Source organism: Pithys albifrons, chromosome 1 (assembly GCF_047495875.1).
Source record: "Pithys albifrons albifrons isolate INPA30051 chromosome 1, PitAlb_v1, whole genome shotgun sequence".
Taxonomy (NCBI): Eukaryota; Metazoa; Chordata; class Aves; order Passeriformes; family Thamnophilidae; genus Pithys; species Pithys albifrons.
The window spans coordinates 74,325,247-74,353,147 of NC_092458.1; the positions used below are offsets into that span (position 1 = coordinate 74,325,247).

General features: G+C 36.0%; 1 protein-coding gene across 2 annotated transcripts in view; it reads right to left on the reverse strand.

The window, feature by feature from the left end:
* The window catches only part of CNTN5 (contactin 5), a 619,546-nt gene that overhangs the window by 44,798 nt on the left and 546,847 nt on the right, over positions 1–27,901 (reverse strand). For both annotated transcript variants that reach the window (XM_071555265.1, XM_071555257.1), the window contains 3 exons: positions 19,150–19,277; positions 18,044–18,219; positions 5,598–5,718 (listed from right to left, as the gene is read on the reverse strand). In XM_071555265.1, coding sequence (XP_071411366.1) covers positions 5,598–5,718; positions 18,044–18,219; positions 19,150–19,277 — 425 coding nt within the window. The remainder of the gene's footprint in view (positions 1–5,597; positions 5,719–18,043; positions 18,220–19,149; positions 19,278–27,901) is intronic.

Below are 27,901 nucleotides of genomic sequence, written 5' to 3' on the forward strand. Positions count from 1 at the left end.
TAATTTTTGTCGTGAAAATATGAAAGCACAAATAGCCTCAGATTTCAATAGCATGATGGGGAAATAAGAATATAATAAGCCTTTTTTTGGAAGACATGATTTAAAACACAAATTAACTCACCAAGCAGGCAATGTCTCAAGGAAAGCTGACACATTGCTGGCTACAAGATCACCTGAGACATCTGTGAGAGGCAAGTCTCCTGGCTGGTACTTAGGTATTTGGTAACCATGTTTGTGATCATATCATTAGTGTCAGAACATGACAAGCATATTTATTATGTATTAGAGTCTTCTGCTTTGGTAATCACTACTTTGTGAAAAATCAGTACAGAGACAGCTCAACTACTGGTGTGTCAATGATAGATGGAAAACTGGCCAAGGTGTGACACTCTGCTATTCTTCTTCTCTGCTACTTAATATTCACTGCAAGTTGAAGATCTGGGTGGATAAGTAAGGTCTGGTAGCCAGACAAAGCATGACATGTGAAAACTAGTCTTGGATTGATGTCGAGTACAGGGTTGACATGCATAAAAATCATAAATCACTTCTGCTTCTTAAATGCCTCTTGACTTCAGGTTCTGAGGAAAACATTTGTTGACTGTATAACAAATATCTATATTGCCCTGTAAACATTCTTGTTTGCATGGCAAACAGGTGTTCTGCAAGTATTTTCCTTGGGTGAGCAAACAACAGAAGACATAAATTAAGTGAAATCAGGCAATGATTTGAGTGATCAGGAATGTAAGTCCATAGCTGTGATTTTTGTTGTATTCATTCACAACATTAAAACTATTTTTTTGATCATCAGGCATACATCATTCCAATTATGGGCTTGCACTTAAGCAGTGCACTTGTGGAGGCCTGGTGCCAGAATAGTTACCAGCCTCTGTGAAAAACTGTTTTCTCTTCTGCATGTCCTTGAAGTTTATCAGCCTAACAACCTTCTTCTGCTGTTACAGGCTGTAATGACTGTCTTCCAGAAAAATATTGCAGTGGTAATTAAAGTTTTAACAGTATCTGCATCATTGCCCTGATGGAGGGTAAGCCTTGTGAAGAGGATGCATGCCTGTTATTTAGTTTTTCTTCTTCCAATACAAAATTCAGTGTATTGGCTTAAGGCATTGACACAGGTTCCTCTGAGGTAACCTCTGTTCATTTTTAGAGCAGGACTCAAGTCAATGAAAGAAGCCAATATTTGGGTTGCTGAAGATGCCCTAAGCTCTGCCCTACACATACAGGTGCTCATTTGTTTGTCACCTGATTTCTGTGCTCCTGTCTCCTCTGCCTCAGAAAGAAGCTTGAACAAAGCTTGATCCCACCTAACAACTACCTGCAGGTATAGCATGCTTTTAAGGGGAAAGTGTAATTTTGAATCTGGGTCTGAGACAGACAAAAAGAGATATCCTAGCTACGTCGTAGATGAGCATTGTAGTTGCTGAGCTAAGTTGTAAGAGATTGGCATTGCCTCTTCTGCCTTAAATCAATTCTGGCCTTTGATCTGAATCCTCTCTCTCCTCCCCGTACTCAGAGAGTAAAGGACCTCTCTGGGGACCTCCACAGAATCAACATGGTGGATCTCAGCTGGACAAATAAAAGATCATTACTCTTTTTTTAGGTACCTAATAATAAAAATAACCTGTGATGATGAATTGCAGAGAATTTTGTAGAGTTGTATTTTGGAGAGAAAATGCTTTTGCAAGTTAAGCAGTAGCCTATCTGAATATAAACAGATGATGTCAGCTATATCACCTTTGAAAGTCACTGTTGACTAGCATGAAACTACCAAAATACTACTCATTCACAACCTACTCCTAGATTAAAATGCAAGAAATTTAAGCTGGAAAGATAATGTATTGCCTGACAGGCCCAGCTTCCTAATGAGATCCACAATTCACATTATTGGTAGCATTAGAAAAAAGAAATTGCTGGAGACCCCTAAAAAGGTTTTCTTACTTTGATATATATAGTTTAATCACATTTTCAAACCACTTAGAGAAGTATTTAGGTTTGAGTAGCAAGCGCTGATAGGACTTGAATCCAGATTTTTTCCAAGCATGATCTAAAATATCTTTCCATATATACTTTTGAAATGTTCCTGAAAGAGACTCACTAGGTAAAAATCATTATGGAAATAATATTAGATATATATTTCACTTCAACTTACCTAAATTCAAGACCTGTGGGGTAGTGAATTTGAAAATTTAAATTTTGGTTTTAAAACATGTGTAACACATTGTAGAAAGTTGCAGAATAGAAGCTTACTGTTCTCTTAACTTTATTTTTCACACACACACACACACACACACACACACGCACACACACACACACACATGTAGTAATTTCAGAAATCTTCTTACACCATTAATTGTCTTCTTGTAAGTAATTAGACTAAAAGGAATTGATGTTGACTTGGCACTTCTCATGCCCTGTTCTTCATATTACATTTCATGGATGGCATTTTTGAATTTAACTTCCATCGTAATATACAGAGCAAAGAACAAGGGTAAAAACTGTGACATAGTTAGTTCCCTGGCATGCATTCAAGGGAACTTACAATAGAGAAACTAGCAAAAATGGTTTCAAAAAAGATAAATGTGCTTTCCCCACAATAAATGATGGTGAGACATTGCACTTGCTTGAAAATATGGTGGTGAATGACTGTCTGTTAAAGATCACAATGTTAATTATGAGCAACAGAAATCTGCAGTTTGTTTCTTCTTCCTCCATCTGAGGGGGCTGCAACAAGATATAGTACTCCTCCAAGTCACTTGAAATTAAATTCTGGAAAACAGTCCTTGGATTAAAAATAATGAACAGCTGAATGCATAATTCAGTATAAATGTAGTCAATTTGCTAGTAGCAGTAATTCTGATATTCACAAATATCTAAAGGAGGGAAAATGAGATTATTTTCACTTAATTTATTCTGTATGTCAAATTTATTTCCTGTAGAAATGTTCTAAGCAGAACAGTTTTTCAAGAAAGAATTACAGTGATATATTAAAAATACCAGATGAACCTTACAATATAACTAGTGATTGAAATGCTGTTATATGCTGGTGTGATATAATCAGTATTCAACACTGGAATTTTCTGCAAGGGAAAAAGGAGAGAGAGTAAGGTCAGAACAAGGATGTACTGCTAGTTTGCTTATATCAGTATGTATAAGAGTTCATAACAAATCTTCTGCTATCTCAGTTTGACCATAGGCTGTATCATTTAAAACAAAAGTATGTCTTGTAATATGTATAAAATGAAATTATTTTAACTAGAAACTATACTGGATATAAAGAATAATACTTCTGGATTAATAATACTGTTTGGATTATGGACTTTACTGCATAGTACTAATGCGTTTCCTTCATAGATGATGACTTCCTTTCTCAGGTGGAATTCTTCAGTTTTCTGAAATATTTACTGAAACATCTGTTTCTGCTGGTATCTTCTAAGCAATGCCTGGTATCACAAAAAGCTAAACCTAAAGAAGTTTGAAAGGTGCTGTAGCTTGGGATCATCGGTATCAAATTGCACACCACAGTGCGCTGTACAGACTGAGACAGGGGGAGAAAAAGAATTAGAGATATTGAAATGAAAATTAAGTTCCTGTAAAAGTACAAGGAGAGATAAATTAGATTTTCATAAATATTTTTGGATTTTTGAACTATTGATGTCTATAAGGACTAGTCATTAGCAACTCTACACCGAATGTGCTTTGAACATTTTCTGCAATACATTTCTTGGTGAAAGCAATACTGACACTGTAGAATCTTATTGTCCTCATTTGCATAAGTTTTACAGATATATTAAGGAAATTAATGGCTTCAGCAAAGCAACCATATCCTATAATTTCATGAAAACCGAATTTTACATCAGGATCAAAGCAGTTATGCAGTACAAATCACTTTGTGAAAGTGATGCAAACATTTCTTACTCTATCCTATAATTATCCAATCATGGAAACAAGAAAAGGATAAAATTGTAAGCAAAGCATACTTGAATTTAAATTCCATTGCAAAGCAGTTATAGTTTTTATTTCAACAGCCAGTGACATGGTATTGAGACCCACATAAATACATTCTGATACTGCTTACCCCGTGCCTTATTTTTTTTAATCTCAAACCCCTTATTCAGAGACGCTTTTATTTCCTAGAGCAAATTCAATAAACTAATTCATATAATCAGTATTCTTAAAAAATAATTTTTTGATCTATCAATAGCATTAAAGTTGAGATTGCCTTGCCTATCCACAGAGCCTCCAGCTCCTTTCTGAGACCGATGGAAGGTGACACACAAGGTCTTGCATAACCCACAATGATGAATCAGATTTCATAAGGCAGCTAAAATGGTATTACGTGTCTGTGATGAGTCAACTGAATAGCTGACCATCCCAATAGTGTCATAGCTCATAGAAATCTGACAGTCCTCAAAGTGTCTTTATGGAAATATTTAACAATTACTTTCATAAAAATGTGAAGAGGCCTGCAGTCAGCCTAAAACATTCTTTATCCTTTAAAGCATATATTTTTACTAAAAATGATGGATAGGAACACATAAAGTCTAAAGATGTTGTGGAATGTGGTAGAATAAGTATTTTTGAAAAACTATAATATCTGAATGGTTCTGATTATTTTTTATCTGGATTTTTCAAATGCTAATAAAATATCTACCTTGATTTACTCTCTCAAAAAATGTATAGTCCACAGTAAGGCTACCCAGTTGTGCTGCCTAGCAGGGATCCTTCTCTTTTGACATTGCAGGACCCACCAGTTGTAATGCCAGTAAGTGGAATGCAAGTCCTCATATCCCTTCAGGCACTGAACAAGCACATGTGTGCATGTAAACACACACCCACACCCACACCCACGCAAGTAGTGCAGAAAGCAGAAATACTCTGCTTAATGAAATGCACATATGGTGCTAGTGCCCAGCTTTATTTTTTTTGTAAACAAGTTGGTGTCCTTGATATGATCTGGGATCCTGCAGGAAAAGGACTGTCTTTCTGTGCACAACCTGGAATGTTAAATGACAGGTAAAGCGACGTGACAGAATACAGGACTAGGTCTAAACATGTAGTCAGCAGCTGGTGGTAGCAATTCCATGTGTGAATAAACCCCCCAAATTCTTGTCATATTACAGGGCCTTTGTTTCATTGCTCATATCCATAATTTTACCAAAGGTTGCATGTCCCTCCTTGTAGAAAATAAATGAATATTCCTAAACTGCTAAACACAAGAGAATGGCTTAGCCATAAGATGAAACGTGAAAGCATCACACAAAAACCACAGAACTCACCAAACCTACCTTACACAGGTCTCTGAATGCTAATTGTCTGCATTTAGCTAATCTGGCATACCCTCTGTGCTGCAACCTCTCTTAAAACTATGTCCATTAACCAACTGTCTTTTGTTTCTCTTTGCAATGTCTGCAGGTCAGTTTATGGTGAAACTGCTTTCAAAGACAGTAGGTTAATCACAAATGGCTCAGTAGTATAGAATTTGAGGATCAGGCAGAGCTGTCCTTGAAGCTCCCATATTTAAATTCCCTGGAACAACTGTGTCTGGTGATTGTGTTTTTGGGGGGGACCACAAGTACACTTACCCCTAACAAGCAGCTCTGTCTCATCTGACACGGTATCCGCTGCAGTCTGGACCCTGCAACCGTATCTCCCAGCGTGCATCAGGAGGATGTTCCTGATCATTAAATCTGCAGAGGATGCTTGCTGAAACAGGGATGAAGTGCCAGGTTAAAACAGTAAATCTGTGTTCAAGGTAGTTCACAAGGATGTTTTTGTATTGTTTGAGCAACTCTTGAATGCAGCTTTCATCTTACAAAATGTATGTGCCCTAATACCTTCTTGTGAGGATTATCAGAACATTGCATTTATACAATTATTAACAGGGATTAAAAAAGACGATTTCAGGTTTTTAATAACTTTGACTTTGCTTAAAGCACACTGTGCATATTTGCATGTTTAAAGAGAATTATTCCAGACTAGCGCAAAGAAACTCATTAAGGAGATGAACAGAAATATTTTGGATGCCCTCCTTGGTATTAAAAGAAGTCCTCTTAGAATTTCAAAACTTTCTTCCTCTGCATCATTGCTATAATGAAGTGAAATTAGGAATAGGTCTTGCTACTGTGATGAATTTAAGAAGATAACTTGAAAGATAATATTGATTGATTTTTATTAATGTAGAGGAAGTTAATGCTAAATATTATTGAGACAATATGAACAGGTTCTCATCCTTCCTGTTGAATTCTATATGTATTTAAATCTGAAGCATGCAAAATGTATATAGAAAGTGTAAAAAGAGAACCAGTTCAAATTTTTATTTTTCAGAATTCTATCAAACAGCAAATACAATGATGCAAAATTATGAGCAGAAAAGAGAAAATCTGAAAGTACAATAGACTTTTAGAGAAAACATGGCTTTTGCTTAGAATCTCTGTATTATTTCATAAATTCAAGAAGTAATATTAGATTTTCAATGTAAAAATCATTGTTATACCCAAGCTTTCTGGAGGCAATAAAAGTTTCTCCATCAGATTTAGGGAACCCAAGTCCATATGTACTTTAGATCTAATATGCTCATTGCTAGGGAAAACAGAAGACACACTGACCACATGGTGTAGCAATTACAGTTTGCTTCCTCAATTATGTGACCTAAAAATGCTTGCAAATTTTTTATTTAATGTAAGTACAAATAATTTTTGGCAATTTACCAAAAGTGTTTTTGTTAATTTCAAAGCATTTTTTTTCTCTTACTAGTCAAATGGAAATAATTAACTGAGGATAGATAAAGTGTCCAGGAAATATTTCTAAATTACCTTATCATTGCTAATATGTACAATATGTAAACCTCTCATGTCAAGTTTTTTCAATGTTAATGTAGAGTTTGTATAAGATTCATGATAGATTACATATGATTAATGGTTTGGATATATTTATGTAACATGTAATATATATTTATCACACTAATACAATCTGCAATATATAATACATATTTTATAAAATGACATAAAATAATATTTAATTTGTGTTATATGAATATATTTTATATTGTATTATATACCCCTAGTTATATTATTCAACTATTCACTATTACATTATCTAGAGTTTATGTAATATTTCATATAAAAGAGATATAAAATATTTATATCATGTACAGGACAGTTTCAATAATAATATAATATGATATAATGTATTGCAATAATTATTATACAGTATGGTTGTAATAATTATATTAATTTGTAACTACCATAAATAACATATTGTATATTAGAAATTATATATTACACATTAGAAGGGATTCCCATGTAGCTATAGTAATGTAATATCATATATTATATATTATATCCACGTATTTATATTTACCTACTCGTTTAAGAATTTATTGAGTGTAAGAATTTCACTTCTCGTATTTTGTTTACTTTACTAACCAAGCAAAGACTGACAGTCTTTCCTTGAATTACATGTTTCTGTTCTGTGCAATGGTTCTAATTTGAGTAATTTTGATCCTGAGTGAGTAAAATTATACCCCGCATTCAAAATAGAGTTTTACTAGGGATATAAGTGTGTTCACTACTCTAGCTGTGCTGGACATTTGTCATTGACTTCAACTAGATTCATATTTGCTTGGGTTTTTTTGGCACATACTTATTCTGTGCTCATGTAGATTCACCCAGATCTTTATCTTTCTCAGTCATTTGAAAGTTAGGAGATCCCAGTTTATAACCAATGGTTCATATGTGCGTGACCTTGTGTTTGCAGTATTACATTTCTTGTCTGTTCCCATCTGTCACTTTCATTATCTGCTGTATTGGTAAAATGTCCAGTTTTTTACCATACAATTGTCATTTGCATACTTTTCTCTCTTATGCCAAGGCCATTAATGACAAGAGAAAATAGGTTTCATTTCAAGACCCGGTCTTCTATAATTTAGTGTTTTCTTTTTAGACAGAAGAATTCCTTTTCAGCACATCTCTGCATACATTCTTCAACCAATCTCCTTTTCATTTGCAGTTTTGGAATTAAAATTGTCATAATATTCCATACAGCATCAAGTAAAAATCTTTACTGAAGAATATTCACATGCAAAGAAGGAAAAGAGAGGTGAGACATCAAGGCTGCCTATGAGACCAGAGTGAATATGTGTATGATCTATAGCTAAATAACTCTGTAGATCTAATAGCGTGATTACCAAGAGAGTGTTTTGCCTTTTGAAGTGGCCTAGATAATGATGTTGCTAGAGGGAAGATACTCAGACCAGTCAGGCCATAATGTAATTCCTGTATTCTTGCTCTGGCATATCAGAAATCACAGCAGTGGAAAAGAATATCTGAGTAATTTACAGCTTAAAATGCAAGAAGAGCACACACTCCTACCAGGAATCAAATTCAGGATATATATTTTTAAGTCATCTAACAGTAGCATTTACTGTCTTTTGAAACATAAATTACTCAAGATGATTAGTGATCTTTGTACAAAGGATAGTTATTGGAAGGATAAGCCCAGAATCAGTCCACATTTGTCCTTTCTTGAGAATAATTTACATTTAATGTCTGTTTTGTTGTTAAGTGGGAGGAATAGCATAATGGATAGCAACTGTCTCATTACATTGCTCAGGAACAGTTCAAAATCTTGGCTGTCACTCTTACTTCTAAGAGGTTGATGACAGTGCATCTTAATGTTCTTATCAGGAAAAATATATGTATTTCATCTGCACACCTGTGTAACTGGACAGGCATGCAGCAATTGAAAGAATCATTGCTGTAAGTGGGGAGCAGTGCAATACAACAGATCCCCATGAAACACTTTTCTTACAGCATAACATGATGTGCAGCCAGCATTGCCGAGGATGTGTGAGTGGAAAGATATTAAACTCACTTTGTTTAGTAGAGATAGATATAGGCTCAGACATTAGATTCTTGATCACTGGAAATAATGAGACATTTTAGCTTCCATTTAGATAAGTAGGAGCTATGTTTGACCAGGACTTCTAAAAAAATACCACATTACTGCTGTTCAGTGGCATTTATAAAGTGATCTTTATTAATTTTACAGACCCTTCCAAGTCTTGGAAGACAGAATATTTTGTTGAGTAGTTTATCCTGTAATGAGAGGTTATAGGCAGGAGTTACAGGGGCTGAAGGAGGTTAAACTGATGTGCTGGCCTTCTAAGTCCTGTGGAAATCTCTGCACCTTGTCATTGCAGCTGGTGCTTAAACTTTAGCAATTACAATTCAGTTTAAAAAGATCTGCTAAGTGAGAATGCAGCAGAGACTCCGTTAAGAAAAGTATATAAGGTCAGAAACTTTGTCTTTTGCTTTTAGTCTTCTCTCAGTGGAAAAAAAGACATGATTCAGCAAAAGCAGAGACATAGTCTCTCCTTTGGGGAAGACAAAAACTGCATGACATGGATGTAAACAGAGTAGAAAGATTTCTCATTTGTATTAAAATGAGTTAGAGCAGCCTGGTGTATCAGCAACCATTTGGTCCAAATTTTATTCTAAGTTAAAATTAGTGGTGTTCAAATTTCTTTCTCCACATCTCATGCTGATCTCTTCTCCCAGGCAACCAGCAGTAGAACAAGAGATCATGGGCTTAAGCTCTGCCAGGGGAGGTTTAGGTTAGATATTAGAAAGAAATTCTTTCCAGAGAGAGTAATCAGGCATTGGAATGGCCTGCCCAGAGAGGTGGTGGATTCACCATCCCTGAAGGTTTTTAAGATGAGATTGGATGTGGCACTGAGTGCCATGATCTAGTAATCACAGTGGTGTTGGATCAAGGGTTGGACTTGATGATCTCAGAGGTCTCTTCCAAGCTGGTTGATTCTATGATTTTATGATCTAAGTTTTGACATTATTAAGTGTACGTTTTTAAAAGCTGGTTTTTACTTCACTGATTTTATGCTTTTCTGTGGCAGGGAGTATTTTACAAGAAGTGCACTATTTCCAAGTAGCATTTTATCAGAAAAATCCATATTACTTGATATTCTAAGTATCGTGTATTACCCATTGAATAAAGCATCAAAAGTATTTGTATTTTTTCAGTATATGCTTTTACTGTGGAAAATACATCTTGAACTTTACCAAAGCTAAAACTTAAAACAAATCAAAACAAGTAGGTTCAACAACTAACCTGCAATGATTTTCAGGAAAGCTGAATTAAACATTCAAGGTCAGCATCAGCTATTATGGACACTGCTAGTCTTCATTAAGCAGCAAATAAATAATAATAAGGATAACAATATTATCTGCCATGACTAGTGTTTCTTTGTAGGACAACAAGTTATTGTGATCATTCATATTACACTCCTAAGAATCCCATTCATCAGGTCCTGGGCAGCTCCAGTGCTGAATGCTGTCAGTCTGTGTCTCTTTCTGCTCCAGTGTGGCATGTTGTTTGAGGTCACAGTAATGTCTGCAATGTATCTAATTAACTTTACTTGTAAGGTATGGCTTAGAACAATTTTTTACAAAATATTGGTGCAACCTGTACATTAACATTTGCTTTGATGTGGAGATACTTCCCCAAACTCAAAAAGGCCCCAAGGAACATATAATATGTATACTTTGCTCAATAAGAATCAACTAACTGGATTTGTCTTTTGCACTCATAGCCCTAAAACTGGGGATTTGCAGAGGAATAAAAACGAAAAATTTCAGAGAATTTACTGTTGAGGAATTATTACTTCTTCAGCCATGCCATATCCCCACGGAGAGGAAGTTGTACATGGATCTATTTCAGGTTGTGAGCTGCTTTGCAATAAAGTAACTTTTACATATGGTTCTTCTAGTGAAGAGAATTAAACTTATTCTTCCTGAGAGAGGGAGTTCATTGTCCTGAGCCAGTTGCTAGGAGACCTCCCTGTTAATCTGTCCATTCATTTGCTGAGTTTTTATCTCTAGACCAAGGTGCTCCATTCAGTATACAACCTTTTCTTCCAAAGGCTTTGCACACGAACAATCTCTAATCTACCTGCATTTTAAACAGAGCTCACGGTTACACTCTAGAGCATTTTCTTAACATTTAATGCGTCTGTTGTTCCCTTCTCCCTACATCTTTCATGGATGAATTACACTTTGGGTTGATTATTACATAGTCTATCACACATGTCTGAACTACAGAATCATATGCAGAAAATATATTTGAATTATTGATCTATTGTCATTTTATCAATCCTAGATTTCATTTAATCTGCTTCTAATGCTGCTCATTTTCCACATGGATTGTCATACCTCCCTTCCACACTCCAGCTGCAGTTCTTTGAATGTAGCCCTGATTTATATTGGGAAGGAAGTTCATAATATTGGGTAGTCAATAAAGATGACATAGTGACCTGCAACTCTCAGCTTCTGCTCTACAAAGGCCTGAGGACAAGAAAGTCTGTCTATTACTGTGCAGATGATTCAGTTTGGGAACTCAAACTGGGCAACACATAGTGAAAACTGCTTCTTTACTAGGGAAGAAGATGTCTAAAAGGAGTACTGAGACTAGTACAAATGATCATGATTCAATGAAAGCTTAAATCATTGGGAAAAAAAGAGTGAACAAACACTGATTGCCACTGCAGGAAAACTTTTATGATGAAAGTCTAAGGGGTATTTGAGTCATTTCTTTACTATTACTATACGGGTTTATCGAGGCTTGCAGGCTGTTATCTAAATCTTTTGACAGCGAAAGGTGAGGGTGCTTTCCTACAAAGTGGGTTCAATACAGGGGAGTGCTTGGGAGGTACTAAAAGTCTGAAAAGGTTATATTTTGTATAAAATGAGAACAGTAGAACAATGGTGTGCAAGTAAACAGAACTGAGATTTGATCCTAAGCAAAAATGACCTGGGTTGTTACTGATATCTCATCCAACTTAAATGATTATTTAAAATATATTTGTGATTTTACATATAACACACAGGTTAGGTAAATTCCTGACTCATACATTATTTGATTTAGCAAAACAGACTTTATTAATGGAATTCAGTTAGATTAAGTTGAAAAAAATTTGACCGTTGATTTTTTGCCATATTTGAATAGCAATGGAGTTTATTTTTGATGAATTTATCTGAAGTAAACTAATCATCATACAGAATAACCTCATGGCAATGTTATCTTTGCACCATCAAGAGTAAATGAAAAACCGCAATACAATAAGGTTATTTTAAATTATCCTGACAATTTATGTGCACATTATGATGAATTGTTGGCTTCAAGCCAGATTTTGTCCATAATGTGTTTAGGAGAATTAAAGTGCCATTTCATGCAAATTCTCAGGTTTGAGCACATCACCCACTTGTCTGTGTACTGCTTATGATGATTACAAATTGCAAATGTTTAATCTGCTAAGAAGCACCAGATTTCTCAATTGATATAGTGATAATGAAAAATTATACTCTGAGTTTTGTCTTTTAATCATATAAGCATATTTGGAACAAAAATGATGAAATCATTGTTATCATATTTGCTGTGATTAATGGTATGTGGTAGTTTAATAATGATACTATAGTAGTATTCAGGCTGATGTGGGTTCACTGAGGGAAACCTGATAAAACATAAGTTGCATTTTCCCTGTCTGTAAGAAGTTTTCAGATCTGTGAATCCATAAGAATCACCCAGGAGAAGTGCTGACCCTTCCAGTGGCAGTATTTTTGAGCAGTTTGCATAGACAAGGCAAGAATTATGAAAACAGTTGTTTTGATTGAGTACTGGTGTCAGAGAGTGATGGGCTGTTGGTGGTGGATAGGGAGGATTTGAGTCAGCTTGAGATGCCGCAAGTGCATCTTGAATTTGTGCAAATGAGTTTGAATAATTGTATCGAGAGAAGGTAGTAAAAGAGGTGAAGTTAAATGAGTGTCAGAAATCAGGTATTATGTCAGGTACTGGGGTAGTTTTGTGAAATCTAGTGATTAAAAAAAATCATAGAAAAAGCATTGAGAATGGAAAGGAAAGAGAAAAGAGATGAGATATGAAATGGCAAGCTTCAGGACAGAGAGGCTCACTACAATCATGTTGCTAAATTCATGTTCTGTATCAAAGACATTATTACCAGGAGAAAAAAAAAAGGATGAAGAGACTTAATAAGAAGGGTACCTGTGCTTCTGTTTAAAGATGCAGAAAGAGGGGAAAAAGAGAGCATGGTGGTACAGATATGATTTGGGTGGAAGGGTGATGATAGTGATGAAGAGGATAACATAAATGAAAGCAAAACCTCTATGGAACAAATGTGCCATTTTGACAAGACATCAAAGCAGGGAGTGCAAAAAGCAGACATGTGATTGGGATTTCACTAACTGCTACACAAAGAGTGTTGTGACCGCCTTACAAGGACAGAGATTTATTAGTAGGGTCTATAGGTGGTGGCGCACACCAACTCTAGCAAAGAAAGCCAACTAGCTGAGAAATAAACCAACTCGATTATGAGAGAGAGAAAAGTAAAATGGAAGACTCTTCCTGGTGGCCAGCCAGAAGGAGTATTCTATTCTTGAGGCTCCTTTTAGTACAGTAGGTAACAATGGGAAAGATGATGATAATATTTGTTTTCCTTTTTTTTTCCCTTCTAGAGTTGTAATCTTTTCTTTGGGACGTGCTTAAACTTCCTATTTGTTAATGTAAATTGGAATACGTTAATTAAGAGCAGTTGTTGCACAGTGATTGATTGTTAAGCTTCTGAGTACATATATTGTTGGATAATACTTATGAAGTATTTATATGACCATTATTTACTTCACTGCATGCTGTGGCTTGGTTTAGGGAAGAAGAGACTAAGAAAGAGCAAGAGGTAGGGATGAGTTTCAGGACAGTGGGAGCTTCTTCTTGTAACATTTCTCTGTAACAACATGATGGGGGTTTGCAGTTGGGAGGCCTCAAGAGCAAAACAAGGAGATAAGCAATGTAAGAACTGCAAGGGAGAAACACTGTCAGGAAGGCTCTGGAAAACACTGCCACAGCAGCTGGGGAGAAAGGCTGCAGAGCTGCAAGTGTAAAACAGGCAGCAGAGCTGTAAATGGAAGGCTGTAGCATTAGGAAGGCTGATATTGATCAGTTGTTCAAACAATCAGCTGTGCTGTTATAGCCCAGGACAACACTGTGCCAAGCAGCTAAATGATCCATCAGTTGCAAGTAAACAGGGCAAAGAATGAACTGTCATGAAATACCTTTTATTTGTCCCAAGACTTTTTGTGTTAGAATGCTTCTTGTAAACAACGAAAGGTATAAAATACCTTAAAAGAAGAGACCACTGTAAAAATTATCTGGCTGTATTTAATGACCTCTTTATTACAATAGTTTTTAATAGAAATTGGTATTCAGGAATGTTAAGAGGCTCCCATTTTTCAAAATGAATAGTTATCTTCCTTCTCCAAAATAAAATAGAGATCATAGAACTGTTTAGGTTGGAAAAGACCTCTGAGATTGAGTCCAACCCAGCACTGCTGTGTTCACCACTAAACCATGTCCCCAGCTGCAACATCCACACTCCTTTTGAATGCTTTCACCATTGGTGATTCCACCACTTTCTTGAGTAGCCTGTTCCAATGCATGACCACCTTTTCAGAGAAGAATGTTTTCCTGATATCTAATCTAAATCTCCTCTGGGAAACCTGGGAGCTTTCAGGCAGCTGTAGAGGTCAATAAGGTCTCCTCTCAGCCTCTTTTTTTCCAAGCTAAACAAGATAAAATGTTACTTACATCTCTCTCCCTTACTCTCTATTCATAGCCAAAGCCATAATCACTTGTGTGCACCAGTTTTGTGGTTCGATTCTAAGAAAGTTTTGGAGTGTCTCTTTCTAATACATCATGATATAAATTCAATCAGGTCACTAGATCTGTTTATATCCTGGAAGCAACACATAGTAAAGTGCAGTATTATCCTGTGGTCTTCATTGTCATTGGATTTTGGTTTGTAGTTGCCAGTCACAAAACACAAATTCCATTTTGTACCCTCCCTAATTTACAAGAAAATTTTATTGATGAGAAAAAAAGATTTTTTTTTTATTTTTAAATTGCTTCTGATCACTCAAATATATAACTGCTGTCGCATGACAAATGAACAAAACCTGGTAATCAGCATAGGGCTGAAATATCTGGAGACCTGAGTTGACAGTGCTGGCTTTGTGCAGCCTCTTCCATCAGCAGGAACGGATTGTTACAAACACTGAAAACAAATTGATAGCAATGAGGTGGATATGGCAGCTTTACCCTGAACAGAAATTCTCTGTGCACAGAACATGTATCTTCTACAAGACTTTTGACAACTATTGCTCTTTTCCTCATGTGGCGAGGAAGGAGGGTATATTAAATAAACTCCCTATCTAATTAGCCGTGTTTTAGTTTACATCAGATAAAAAGGAAAGACATTATTATTAACTGCCTGCTGTTTTAATTGATTCCATGTAGTGTAGAACTTAGCACTGTCTATTTAGAAAATGCTTAGCTAATTTTAGTCTCAACTTCTAAAATACACTTAAAGTACTAAAAACCTCCAAAGAAACAAACCAAGGAGTGACTTAAAAATATTAGAAGAGGTGCAAATGTATGAATTTTCAAAGGTTCTAGGTTGCAAGATTGAAGTCTGCAGTGCCAGGCAGTACTTAAATGCATTGTCCAATCTTTATCTAGCCTTTTGAAAACAAAACAGTAGATTTCAATTCACTTTCATGTGAACAAATTACTACTGTAAAATATAACATGATAAGTTGTTCTTATTGCTTCCCATAGTGGCAGTTTCAGTTAAGATCAAAGACCAAGGAGCTATTGAGACTAAATCACTTTCCTGAGTCTGAAAAGTACTCATGCAGGTCAAGGTGAGGGATACAAGAGCACTGCTGCTGCTTACCAGGCTGTGGATAACCACAGTAAATCATTTTGCTTGGTTGCCACAAAACCAATATTGGCTTTCAAACACAGAGTTGTAATGACAATAGTCGGATAAAAGTCTACTGAAAAAATCAGATGTTTTTAGGTAGAAAAAGGATACTTCCATGAGAAAATTAAGGTCAGTGGTGATCTTAGAAAAGGCAATTTTGGACAGAATTTTTAATAGGACTTATAGATTTAGCACAATGGAGAGAAAATCAGTTATTCGAGTAAAAACAAACAGGTCTGTATTTTCTGTACTATGTGCTCATTGTGTTGCTAGAAGGAAATTTTGGAAATTCAGACATCCATAAAAAATTGTTTCTGTTAATTACAGAGATTATCCCTCACAGATCCTACAAAGTTATTGAGTCTTTTGTTGGACAAAGTAAGACTTTACCAATGCCAAAGGATTCTGGTTTTATATAACTCTTTGCATTATTGTTCTTCTATCAAATGTACTGTGGAGTTATGCATACACAATATTTGGGATGATTCCCTTTCCTACATTGCAGTCTGTGGCTGTCAGTCCGATGGAGTTCAGTTGGTCCCTTTTCTTTAATATTCCCTTCATGTACAGCTTTATTGAACTTAACATCCTTACCACACTTTTCTTTTTGCCAGGCAAGTTCTTGAAACACCTAAATTGCTATAGGTACTAAATCCTTGATAGCTCAGTAAATAACAGCAAATACACATTCATTCTGTATAAAAATTACTTCTCAGTATGAAAAATGATAACAATTATTTTTTTGTACAAAAGCTACAGATATAATTTAAAAACAAGTAAAGCAATATGGATTTTTTTAGAGAAGCTTTTCCTTTTAATTGTAATTGCTAGCAAGCCTGCAATTTTAGCAAGTGAAAATTTACCTACAGCCCAAATAAATGTTACTTTGGAGATAGCTTTTAGAACACTGCATTAAGCATCAGGATGCTCATCATACTTAACACCTGGGTCTGCCACAGTGAAAGCATGAGTAATGCAACCAGTGATGAGAGGTTTACAGTGGTTTTGTTATTAACAGAATCCATTCAAATAATGTTCAATTTGTCAGGCTTTAAAATGAATAAACAAAACCCAGGCACACCTGAATGTATTTTATCTGACAAAGCATCAGTATGTGCAGAAAAAATGGATCTATAATTCTGTGACTTGCACACAAAGGATATTATTGTTCTTAAATATACTCCATTAAAAACCATTCTGTTCAGGATCAACTGATGCAATTTAAAAATGTTTTGTTCAGAAGAGTAAAATTTGATCAATTAAAAGGTTTATTGAAGTAAATTCAAATTTTAAAAAGCAAACCCACCACCAAATGAATGCAGCATGACTTCCATAAAGTCAAGCAGAAGAATAGATTGATTGCAGCTGAGAAGATTTTTAATGCAGTTAACTTTGCTACATTGTACTCAAATTAGATGCACTAAGTTTTAAAATTTCCTGACCTTTGTGGACTTCATTTTCCCTGTTAACTTAGCATGGACATTTGACTTACATTTCATTAGTGAGATGACTGGGCTAAATGATTCTAGATTCTATTTCCAAACTTGTTTACATGAAAAGATTTCTTTCTACTAAGAAAATTTAAAACCATTTTACATGTGAAGGGTTGAATTACTTTATCAGATCGTTTGAGTGTATGAAACTCTTTTTGAATCAAGTGATAATATTTTAAATTGGTATGGATATTTTTTCCATATGATTCTTATTGACTTAAATGTTTGGTTGGTTAGAACCTACCTCATATAGGGCAGCTGATAAATAAAATATAGTTCTATGCAGATATTAAAATACACACTAGGCAAGTAAAGCATTGGGAGGTGAGAGCATTTCAACAGCCATGTGATCTGTGAGAAAGAATTTCAATGCTTACAGCAGCATCCTTTCTGTATTAAAATCAGAAGAAGAATGCAAGTAGGATTTGACGAAAACCTCTTTTTAGTTCCCTCACAAATATCAGGTATCCTAATAATAGGATGCAGAAGTTTAACATATCCTTGATAAAAACTACTTAGAGTGATTCTGGTCACCTGCATTTTGCACCTACTATAGCTAATATTTCTTTCCAGTGATACTGAAACCAGTTATCTTTCAATTTGTCCAGAATTTGTTAAATGGGAGACATATAAAAGCATGCAAATTTCTACCAGTTCACAGCACACAGATGACTAGTGCATAGTCACTTACTGCCTTGATGCTTTCAAAGTGTCCACCTTCTTTTTCAAAGTCAATTGGCTGCCCATTGAGAGTCCAATAGAAAGTGACATCGAGTGTGCTGTCGTGAAGGGCTTTGCAACTGAGGACAATGCTTTCTCCAACTGTTAGCTCTATCTTCTTGGGAGTCAGCTCTATTCTTGTAGGTTCTTGAAGTACAGAAGGATTAGGAACATTTAGATGAAGCCTACTTATAGTGCCAAGTAATATGATGGAGTACAGCTTAGTCTACTCAGAGCTTACATTTGCTGTTTGTTTCAAGTACACATTGCCAAATACTGAACTATATTCATAGTGTACATTGAGATATGGCTGTTGGGATCAGAAGGCACAGACAGTTTCATGGAAGCAATAAGGTAGAATTTTAAACAACAATCTATAGGGCATCTGAGATGGATTAATTAATTAACTTTATTAGTTTCAGGAAAAACGACTAATTTTTTTTTAAGGCTACAGCACCTGGAATCTTCTGAATGAATGAAAATTTCAGTTTTGCAAGTTAAAATAAGAAAGGATGTTTCCTAGATTACTAAATATAGAAAGAAGCTTGAAAAATGAAATCAAAAGACTTGACAGCCAATAAACAAAATCTATGATCATATATGAATTCAGCTGAAAAATGAAAATAATATGGTTTGGAAATGAAGTGCAAGTCAGTGGTTTGATTATTGTTACTCTTCTTTCTTTAGATTTTATATTGGTACAATTATTACTTAAATCCAAAGGTTTGTTCCCATGCAGAAAATGATAGGAATGAGTTCCCAGAGCTAAAATATGTTAAATGGGCTATTGATTCTTTTGCTTATAGAATTATTTATAATTTGAGCAATTTAATACATATGCTAATATATATATATATATATATATATATATATATATACAAATTCTTCTGATCCATCTATGCAATTTGATGCAGGAAAACAGTGTCTGACCACATGGAATTTAGTCCCCCTAGCATGTTGGAAATTGCTTTTTATTCTGCCTTTACAATCCTGTTGTATGGTTGGCTGGTGATTCTAAATAATATTAAAATGTTAGTCATGAGAAATCATAATGATCATCAAAGTATTTCTTCATACCTTTAACAGATACTGATGCAATGATTTCTGCTGATCCAAATACATTTACACCTTGGCATAAGTACCGTCCTTCATCAGACTTGGAAGCATTCAGGATTCGCAGGCTCCCATGTGGAAGAATAGTTATCCTGAGAAGGATGAATAGATAAATATATAAATATTTCTCCCATCTGAGCCACCAAATTTCATGCTGATGTCTTTTAGAGATAAGAAATAGGATTGAGGACTGCTGCCTCTGTAGCAAAGGTATGATGAAGATGACAGCTGGATTAACTTCTTTTACAAAAAGATTTCAATAAACCCATTTTACTCTGTCTTCCTGAATTCATAATTTTCATGGAAACATCAGTGAATTAGTATCCTTTGACATTTATTAGTGGTGAATTTTAATGAAACTTCTGTGAAAAAATAAAACAGGTAATCCTTCATAGTTTGTCTTTAAAGTTTCACTGCTATATTATTGTCAAATCACATTTCAATATCAAGCACAGGCTATTCCATTTATAAAACAAATGACCTTAGAAATCAGATCTGAGAAGAATAGGAAGCAAAATGCAAAAAAGGATCAGAAAAATACTCTATTAAATTATTATATCTGGTCAAAATATGATTTATGGCATTGCTACACAGCAAAGCAAAGGGACTTAATCTCTGCTTTATTGTATATCAGCTTCTATTTTTACCTTTGAGTCTGTGTGATTGCAGCACCACTGCACCACTTGGCAAGTAACCCCTCTGAAGCATACTCATGAGAAATGTTGTTTATCATTCACATTTAGGAGTTTAAAAATTTGGCTTTGCTTACAAAATTCTAAGTCCAAGCAGTTGCATGAAAATTAACACTTTTTTTGCTATTGTAAGATAAGAAATGACCCGAATTTATTCTGTCATAAAGCTGCAGTTCTATAAGACCAGTAAATGATCATTGCTTCTTTCCTGATGAAGAATTACAAGCCTAAAAGGAAAATGGGAACTCTTACATTCCATTTAAGTGAAGCCCTTGCAGGTGTTATGTATCCCTTCCCAGGTTAGATAGTGGTTACGACTCTCTCAAAGGTCTTTGGAGATGTAAGCTGGAAACTCACCAGCAGGCATGGACACTGAAAGCAGATAATCCTCAGCAAATGCTTTCAGGTATCCCATAGAAGTGGAGTAGGAGATGGAGTACTTCTTTCTCCTGTGTTTGAAAACTAAGGTAAGACCTCTGTGTTAGAGAGTCTAACTAAATACATGGGTGGCTCTTCCCTAGTGGTGGTCGGATTTTTAGATATACCTCACCAGAGAGGACTTTCTATCTGTTGCAGTAGAGACTGAAACTCCTGCTGGGAGACCCCTGTTGAGTCTATGATCAGAAGTAATTGAGGGTACAAAGTTGAGTTTTAGTCTTGAGAACTATTTAACCAGGAATGTTACCTGCAAGGGATCTGCATTGGTCTCTTCAGCAGCCAAAAAAGTGAAAGAATTCCCCTTCTAGGCTGGATGTGTTAATGTGCGTTACCTTTGATTTATCCTAGGAGTGATTTACCAAAGGCTTAGGATTCAATAATGTGCTCAAACTAAACCAGTAATATGAGACTGCATACTGCATATCTTTTTTCCATTTTTTCTTTTTCTCTCTCTCTCCCCCTGCCCCCCTTCCCCCCCAGGATAAAGAATAATATCCCCTATTTTCTGACTCTGAAAAAATGGTGGTTTATCATCTGAGGTTTATAAACATTGTGGAGAAAGCAGAATTTCATTCCAGTGAAAAATGTGCTTCTGTTCATTTCAGATGTGAAACCACTCACTGCTCTCAGCAGAGACAGAAGAAAATAATAGCTTCAAAAGTGAAAGGAAAGTGAGAGGAAGGACATGTCAGCTCTCAGGTTCCCTAGTGCAACCTAAAGATACATCTCCCATCTTGCTCTAAACAAATATACATCACTATTTAAGTCACATTATTTGTCTAAAGGTGATTTTATTGAAAACATAATTATATTGAGCAAATGCCTCAGAGTTTTGGGAGTTTGGATTTTTTCCAGCAAATAAAAAGGCCTGAAATTTTGTTATGATATATCACACTTTTGAAGAAACACTTGCTTTGGAAACTGACAGAGATGCAAACTTCCTTTATTTTCTTTCGATGTAAGTTTTGTTTTCCTATCAAGATGTTCAATGTACCTATCAAGGTGTTCAGTGCTCTGAGGGCATCTTATCATTTGTATGACAATAGACTTTGCAGAACAGTAATAGTTCTCATCAATATACTGTGAGGATCAGACAAATGAAAGGACATTTCTTTAGTGTTTGCAAATTATAAAAGCTTATACACAGCTTAAGTCCTGATATAAAACTGTTTTTCATTCTGATATTGGAAGAAAAGAAAGTTGGATGCATATGGAAGATTAGCTAATGAATCTTACTTATATTATCAATTACATTTCTGTTCAGCTAAAACCTCTTGCTATCCATGAGAAAAAGAGTAATTGTTCAATCAAAGGAATAACAAACACATTTGCTGGTGAATTATTTGACTCAGAAATTAATACTTTCCTTAAAGTGCCTAGTACTTCTCTGTCCTCCCCATTTGTTTGTTTTCTTTTTTGGCTTTTGTGTTTTGTGTTTTTCTTTGTTTGTTTGGTTTCTGGTTTTGTTTGTTTGTTTGTTTGTTTGGTTGGTTGGTTGGTTGGTTGGTTGGTTTTTTGTGTGTGTGTTTTGGAAAAAAGCCAGAGGCCTGGTTATGATGAAAACTGAAATACCTTATTTATTCACATAACACTGGCTGCACACAGCAGGAACACAGATTTCTCCTCCTTCCCTGCCAATATCTCTGTCATGGAGAGACCACCTGTGTAGCATGTCAACATATTTTAATAAGAAAATACCATAGCAAAAAGATTTTTACCTTCATAAATAAAAGGAAAGCAAAGAGAGGAGAATGGGGCTGAGGTAGAATTAAGGGTAATTCAGGAAAAAAACTCAACACTGAATTACTAACCAATTAGAAATTGAAGATGATAATAGACAAATGAATAAAGAAAGGATAGATGAGAGAACAAAATAACAGTTAAGAGATTGTTGCATTTAAGTATAAGAAAACCTCATTCTAATGATATAAAGGAGATATATGTCCATACAGGGTCTCTGAAAAAAGAGGCACGTGAAATTAGTGTCTCTGTATAAAAGACTCTTCTGTCTAATAACATGAAGAAAAAGAGATAAGTGTTAATTAATGTCTTGATGTCAAAAAATATGTTGGCCTAAGATCAATTTCAACAAAGATTTTAGCAGTAATTATTTGGAAAGAATAATCACTATATGATAGCCAATAGACATGAGATAAAATTCACTGTGATTTAATTAAAGTACACTGAATGAGACTAATGTTTTAAAATTTTAAATAGGAAGAAATATTTTCTAAAGGAAATAAAAGCAGATTTGACCTTCAATGGGTTTCAAGCATGATTTTCATGCTGGAATTCACATGACTGGTTAAATAGGTTTAAATACAGAAATTAAGGATTGTTAAGAAACTGGTTGAACAGAAGTGAATTTTTTTTTCTCAAAGAAAAATTGAGTTTTGTACTATTATTTTATTTTTCAAAATTACCAGAATACAAAAAGGCTGCTAAAAATTTGATTAAATATATGGTTCCTTGGCACAGCAAGATCAACATTTCAAATAAGAGACCATTAAGAACTGAGCACCAGATTCATAGAAAAGTAGTAGATGTGACTGTGAGCTAACAGAACCATGTTGCAAAGGCAAATTTAACCCTAGGATATATCAGATCTGACCTGGAAGTATTAATGCATAAAGTGCTGAGGAAATAAAGAACACAGGAAGATTTTGATCATCAGTAGTCGGAAAGAGGGATTCTAACCAAGCTGGCATTTAGGAGGCCCATCAAGTTGATCAGGGAGGAAAGAAAAGCTTTTATTGTACAGTTTGTTTGTAATTAAAGCTAAGGTATTTGCATGTGAGATGAGTTTGTGTTTTACATGTTAATTTTATGGATCTTACCAGTAGTCAGTGGAACCTCTATTTAAAGTAAGGAAGTGTAGATGTTGAGTTCACATTGTAGATCTCTACACCTTAAGATCTCAACATGGAACTGAATCTTACCTTCAGATCTTGATTTAGTACCCCAGATATAAGTACCTATTATGATCTGACATAATTTGTGGAACAAAATCCCAGATGCTGCATGACTTGGAAAGTAATTCCCCCATTGTCTCCACTTGCTGTGTCTTTGGTTTGTAAAATGAAGCAGTCTGACCACATGAATTTCAGTTGATGCTGAACTGGGAGGGATGCTTGAGTATTGAATTGTTTTTCAGCTGCAAATGTGAATTGGAATAGAGCTCTTCCAAAGAGAAACTGAACAGGGGACAGTGTGGATAGTGTCAATATTTTGCATGTTCCTATTGATCCATGCTACCTGCCCATAGCTGTAAGACACCTGCACTGAGCTGAAAAATCATAGAATCATAGAATCGATTGGGTTGGAAAAGACCTCCAAGATCATCGAGTCCAACCCTTGGTCCAACTCTAGTCCATTTACTAGATCATGGCACTCAGCGCCACGTCCAATCTGTGTTTAAAAATCTCTAGGGATGGTGAATCCACCACCTCTCTGGGCAGTCCATTCCAATGTCTGATTACTCTCTCTGGAAAGAATTTTTTTCTGATATCCAACTTAAATTTCCCCTGGCAGAGCTTAAGCCCGTGCCCCCTTGTCCTATTGCTGAGTGCCTGGGAGAAGAGACCAGCCCCCACCTGGCTAGAACTTCCCTTCAGTTAGTTCTAGACAGTGATGAGGTCACCTCTGAGCCTCCTCTTCTCCAGGCTAAACAACCCCAGCTCCCTCAGCCTCTCCCCATAGGACTTGTGCTCCAGTCCCTTCACCAGCCTTGTTGCTCTTCTCTGGACCTGCTCCAGCACCTCAATATCCTTTCTGAACTGAGGGCCCCAGAACTGAACACAGTACTCAAGGTGTGGCCTCACCAACGCAGAGTACAGGGGAAGGATCACTTCCCTGGTCCTGCTGGTCACGCTATTTTTGATACAGGACAGGATCCCATTGGCCTTCTTGACCACCTGGGCACACTGTTGACTCATGTTGAGCTTCCTGTCCATTAGTACTCCAAGGTCCCTTTCTGACCTGCTGCTCTCCAGCCACTCTGTGCCCAGCCTGTAGCGCTGCAGGGGGTTGTTGTGGCCAAAGTGCAGCACCCGGCACTTGGCCTTGTTGAACTTCATCCCATTGGAATCAGCCCATCTCTCAAGTCTCTCCAGATCCCTCTGCAGAGCCCTCCTGCCTTCCAGCAGATCGACACTCCCTCCCAACTTGGTGTCATCAGCAAATTTGCTAATGATGGACTCAATCCCCTCATCTAAATCATCAATAAAGATGTTAAACAGGACTGGACCCAATACAGACCCCTGGGGAACATCACTAGTGACCGTCCACCAGCTGGATGCAGCTCCGTTCACCAGGACTCTCTGGGCCCGACCCTCCAGCCAGCTCTTAATCCAGGAGAGGGTACACTTGTCCAGGCCATGGGCTACCAGCTTTTTCAGGAGTATATTATGGGAGACAGTATCAAAGGCCTTGCTGAAGTCCAGATAGACCACATCCACAGCCTTCCCCTCATCCACCAGGTGGGTCTCCTGATCATAGGAAGAGATCAGGTTGGTCAGACAGGACCTGCCCCTCCTAAACCCATGCTGGCTGGGTCTAATCCCTTGTCCACCCTGAAGGTGCTGTGTGATTGCACTCAGGATGAACTGCTCCATAACCCTGCCAGGCACGGAGGTCAGGCTGACAGGCCTGTAGTTGCCAGGGTCCTGCTAACAGAAGACTTGTGAGAGGATGCAAGTGCTTAAACTACAGACATAGATATTAATTAACCACAAGCTTCACTGCCCATGCAGCTAAAAGCCCCCAACAAATCAACACTTAAAAGAGCTGAATTGAAATTGAATGTGAATGTCAATGTGTATCTTATATCTGCCCATATCATAATTTTACAGATTGTATCAGAAATAGTGTAGTTGTTGTATGCCCAACTTGAAACACCTGTGGCTCTCATCCAGAATATCAGCAAGTTTGGACATAATGACAGCATGATCTAATAAGCCTGCCTCAGAAGTGTTATAAAGTCATGACAGTGTAAATTTCCTTCTCAAAGGCTTTGGGATTGGATTTAGATTAATATTGGAAGGCGGCAAAATGCTCAATAACTATAATTTCAGACAATATTTTCAAATTATTATTTTCACTGTAAAAATATTTGCAGTCTATTCAAAGTTTACGTTCAGTAGTAATTCTTTATACTGGAAACATTTTTGGTACCTTTGTTTAAACAAAAAGGCATTAGCTCACTCAGATCAGTAATTTTGTCAATTTTGTTCTTCTTTTACGAAGCATGTACTGGGGAGAGTAAGGTTCTTGATAAAGAAGTGTTGTTTTAGCTGGAAGGATGAAATTCCATGCTGTTTCCATATGGGATATTGATGTGAATAGAAAGGTGTTTTCTGAGACCAAGTGTCTCCTAAGAAACTGATGGATGGAAATTAGTTCACAGGAAATGTTGCATCTTTGCTTACAGACAGTGTTTGGGAGTCCCTTATTTGCCAGTCTGAAACGCCTTCTCTTAATCACTTCTGACTGACAGAGGTAAGAAAAAGTGCTGATGGATGTGAACAGAGTGGAAGGTCTTCACAAGTATGATTGAGTTCCTTTAGGTTTCATGTGATTTACAGAAGGTGAGTGAGTAGGACACAATATGTGACAGTTGCTCATATGGGGACTTTTGCATGATTTTTTAAAAGAAATATACTTTATTTTGCAGTATTTTGATTAAAAAGCAAGTTGTTTCCTTCCTACTGCCTTATTTACATAAAACTTGTGGGCATGACTATAATCTTTAGTCTTATGTTGGAGAGAAGGAGCAAGAAATAGGAAATACAGACATCATTGTTTTGGTATAAAAAAGATTTATTCTGCCTGCTTACTGTGATTATTTTCCATTTGATTAATTGGTAAGTATAAATTAAATGTATTAATAGTGTAGATACTTTTATTTTTTTACTGCCTTACAGAAATAATATTAATTCATTAATATCTGGTACCACCCACCCTAGAAATTCTCAGATACAATTTGCAGTTAGTAGAGGACATATTGTTGCATATTGGAAATTGATGTTGGAAACTTTCATCCCTCTTTATCGCCTGTGACAGTTTTACCTTGACCCGCTGGGGCCAGGATGTGCATTTGTTCTCCCTATCACACATAAAATCAGTGAGCAGAGACTTCCATCAAGATTAAGATAATGAAAAGAGGAAACTCTAATTTTCATTCTGTTGCATCATTCATAGCAGATTCTCACAAATAGATGCCGTGACTTGAAATTGTTTCTGGATGCTGAAGGAGTTGAGTTGAGACAGCAAACATTACAATGGCTGCACAACCTTCAGAATTTACTGAAGACTTGTTGCAGACAGAGGGACACAGTGTCTGAACCATAATAGAAACGAATGTCAGAAAGCCTATACCTGGAGCTTTATATTCATTAAATAACAATTATATAGGACGAAAAACAGAAGTCATATGTGTGACCATTGTTGTTCGAGAGGAAGAATTAGCAATGAGTAGTTTGGTTAGGCTACGCATATTTTTATCTTTCTCTGTTTTCAGTTCATTCTTTGGTATGAGTTTTTGGTATTATTTTTTGACTTTTAAAGTAAGGTAAATTTTTATAGCGCTTTAGAGAAATAATCACATCAATGAGGGAAGAATTGCATTTGGTTAAAACCTTTACAAACTTTAACACCTAGTAATTGGATAAAAACAAACAAAGAAAAAGGAGTTACTGGTGGTTAAAAAGTTGTCCCTTAGATTTTACATTAAGATCTAAATCCAGGAGTATGAAATTGGTTTGTGTGCATGTTGGAAATAAGAACTTTAAAGATGTTAATGGGGAGAAGCTGCACTGACTCATTTAGCCTGTGGCCCCTCACAGTGTTCTGATCTGTGCATCTGTCATTTCACATTAGTTTGGGTTTGGGATCTGTCAGTATGTTTTAATGTAGATTACAAGGAATCAGGACAGGTATTTGTAAATAGGGGAAATCTTTATTTCTTCGTGAATGGCCGTGGGCTTTCTCATTTCCCCTGGCTTTTTCTTGCTTCTTCATAATAGACACACAAGCCTCTAATGCTTACAGTAAAAGGATGTGAGTTACTGCTATTTTAAAACCACTTAGGTAAGCAAAATGCCTTCTACATTATATAAATGTTTTAATAATATCACCCTAGATAGAATAATTTTATTTTAATATTGTTGACTTAATCAGAAGCAAAACTATATTTGGCCCAGTTCCTTGGGAAAGCACAGAATTGTGTTTTTTTCACTTCAGATTTTCAAACATTTATAATGGTTTAATTCCTATGTGTCATATCTTAGGTCATTGGAATATGCTAAGACTTATTATTAATGTGCCATGAAATACTTCCAGCTCTATTTAAGCTAATCTATTCAAGTTGTCTTAGGGTGCTTTCTTTCAAAGGAGCCTCAGCCAGGTCTCTCCTTTTTGTCCTTGCTGTTTGCTGCACAGGAACATTTGTTCATGAAAATACACAGTTTTAGCTGGTGTAAATGTTGCCCATGTATGCAAATATAATTTCAAGTGGATGACACTAAAAGTCAGTTTTTGCTAACAACAAATGTAGCTTCTGTTCTAAGCATAGGGAATAAGTATGATTT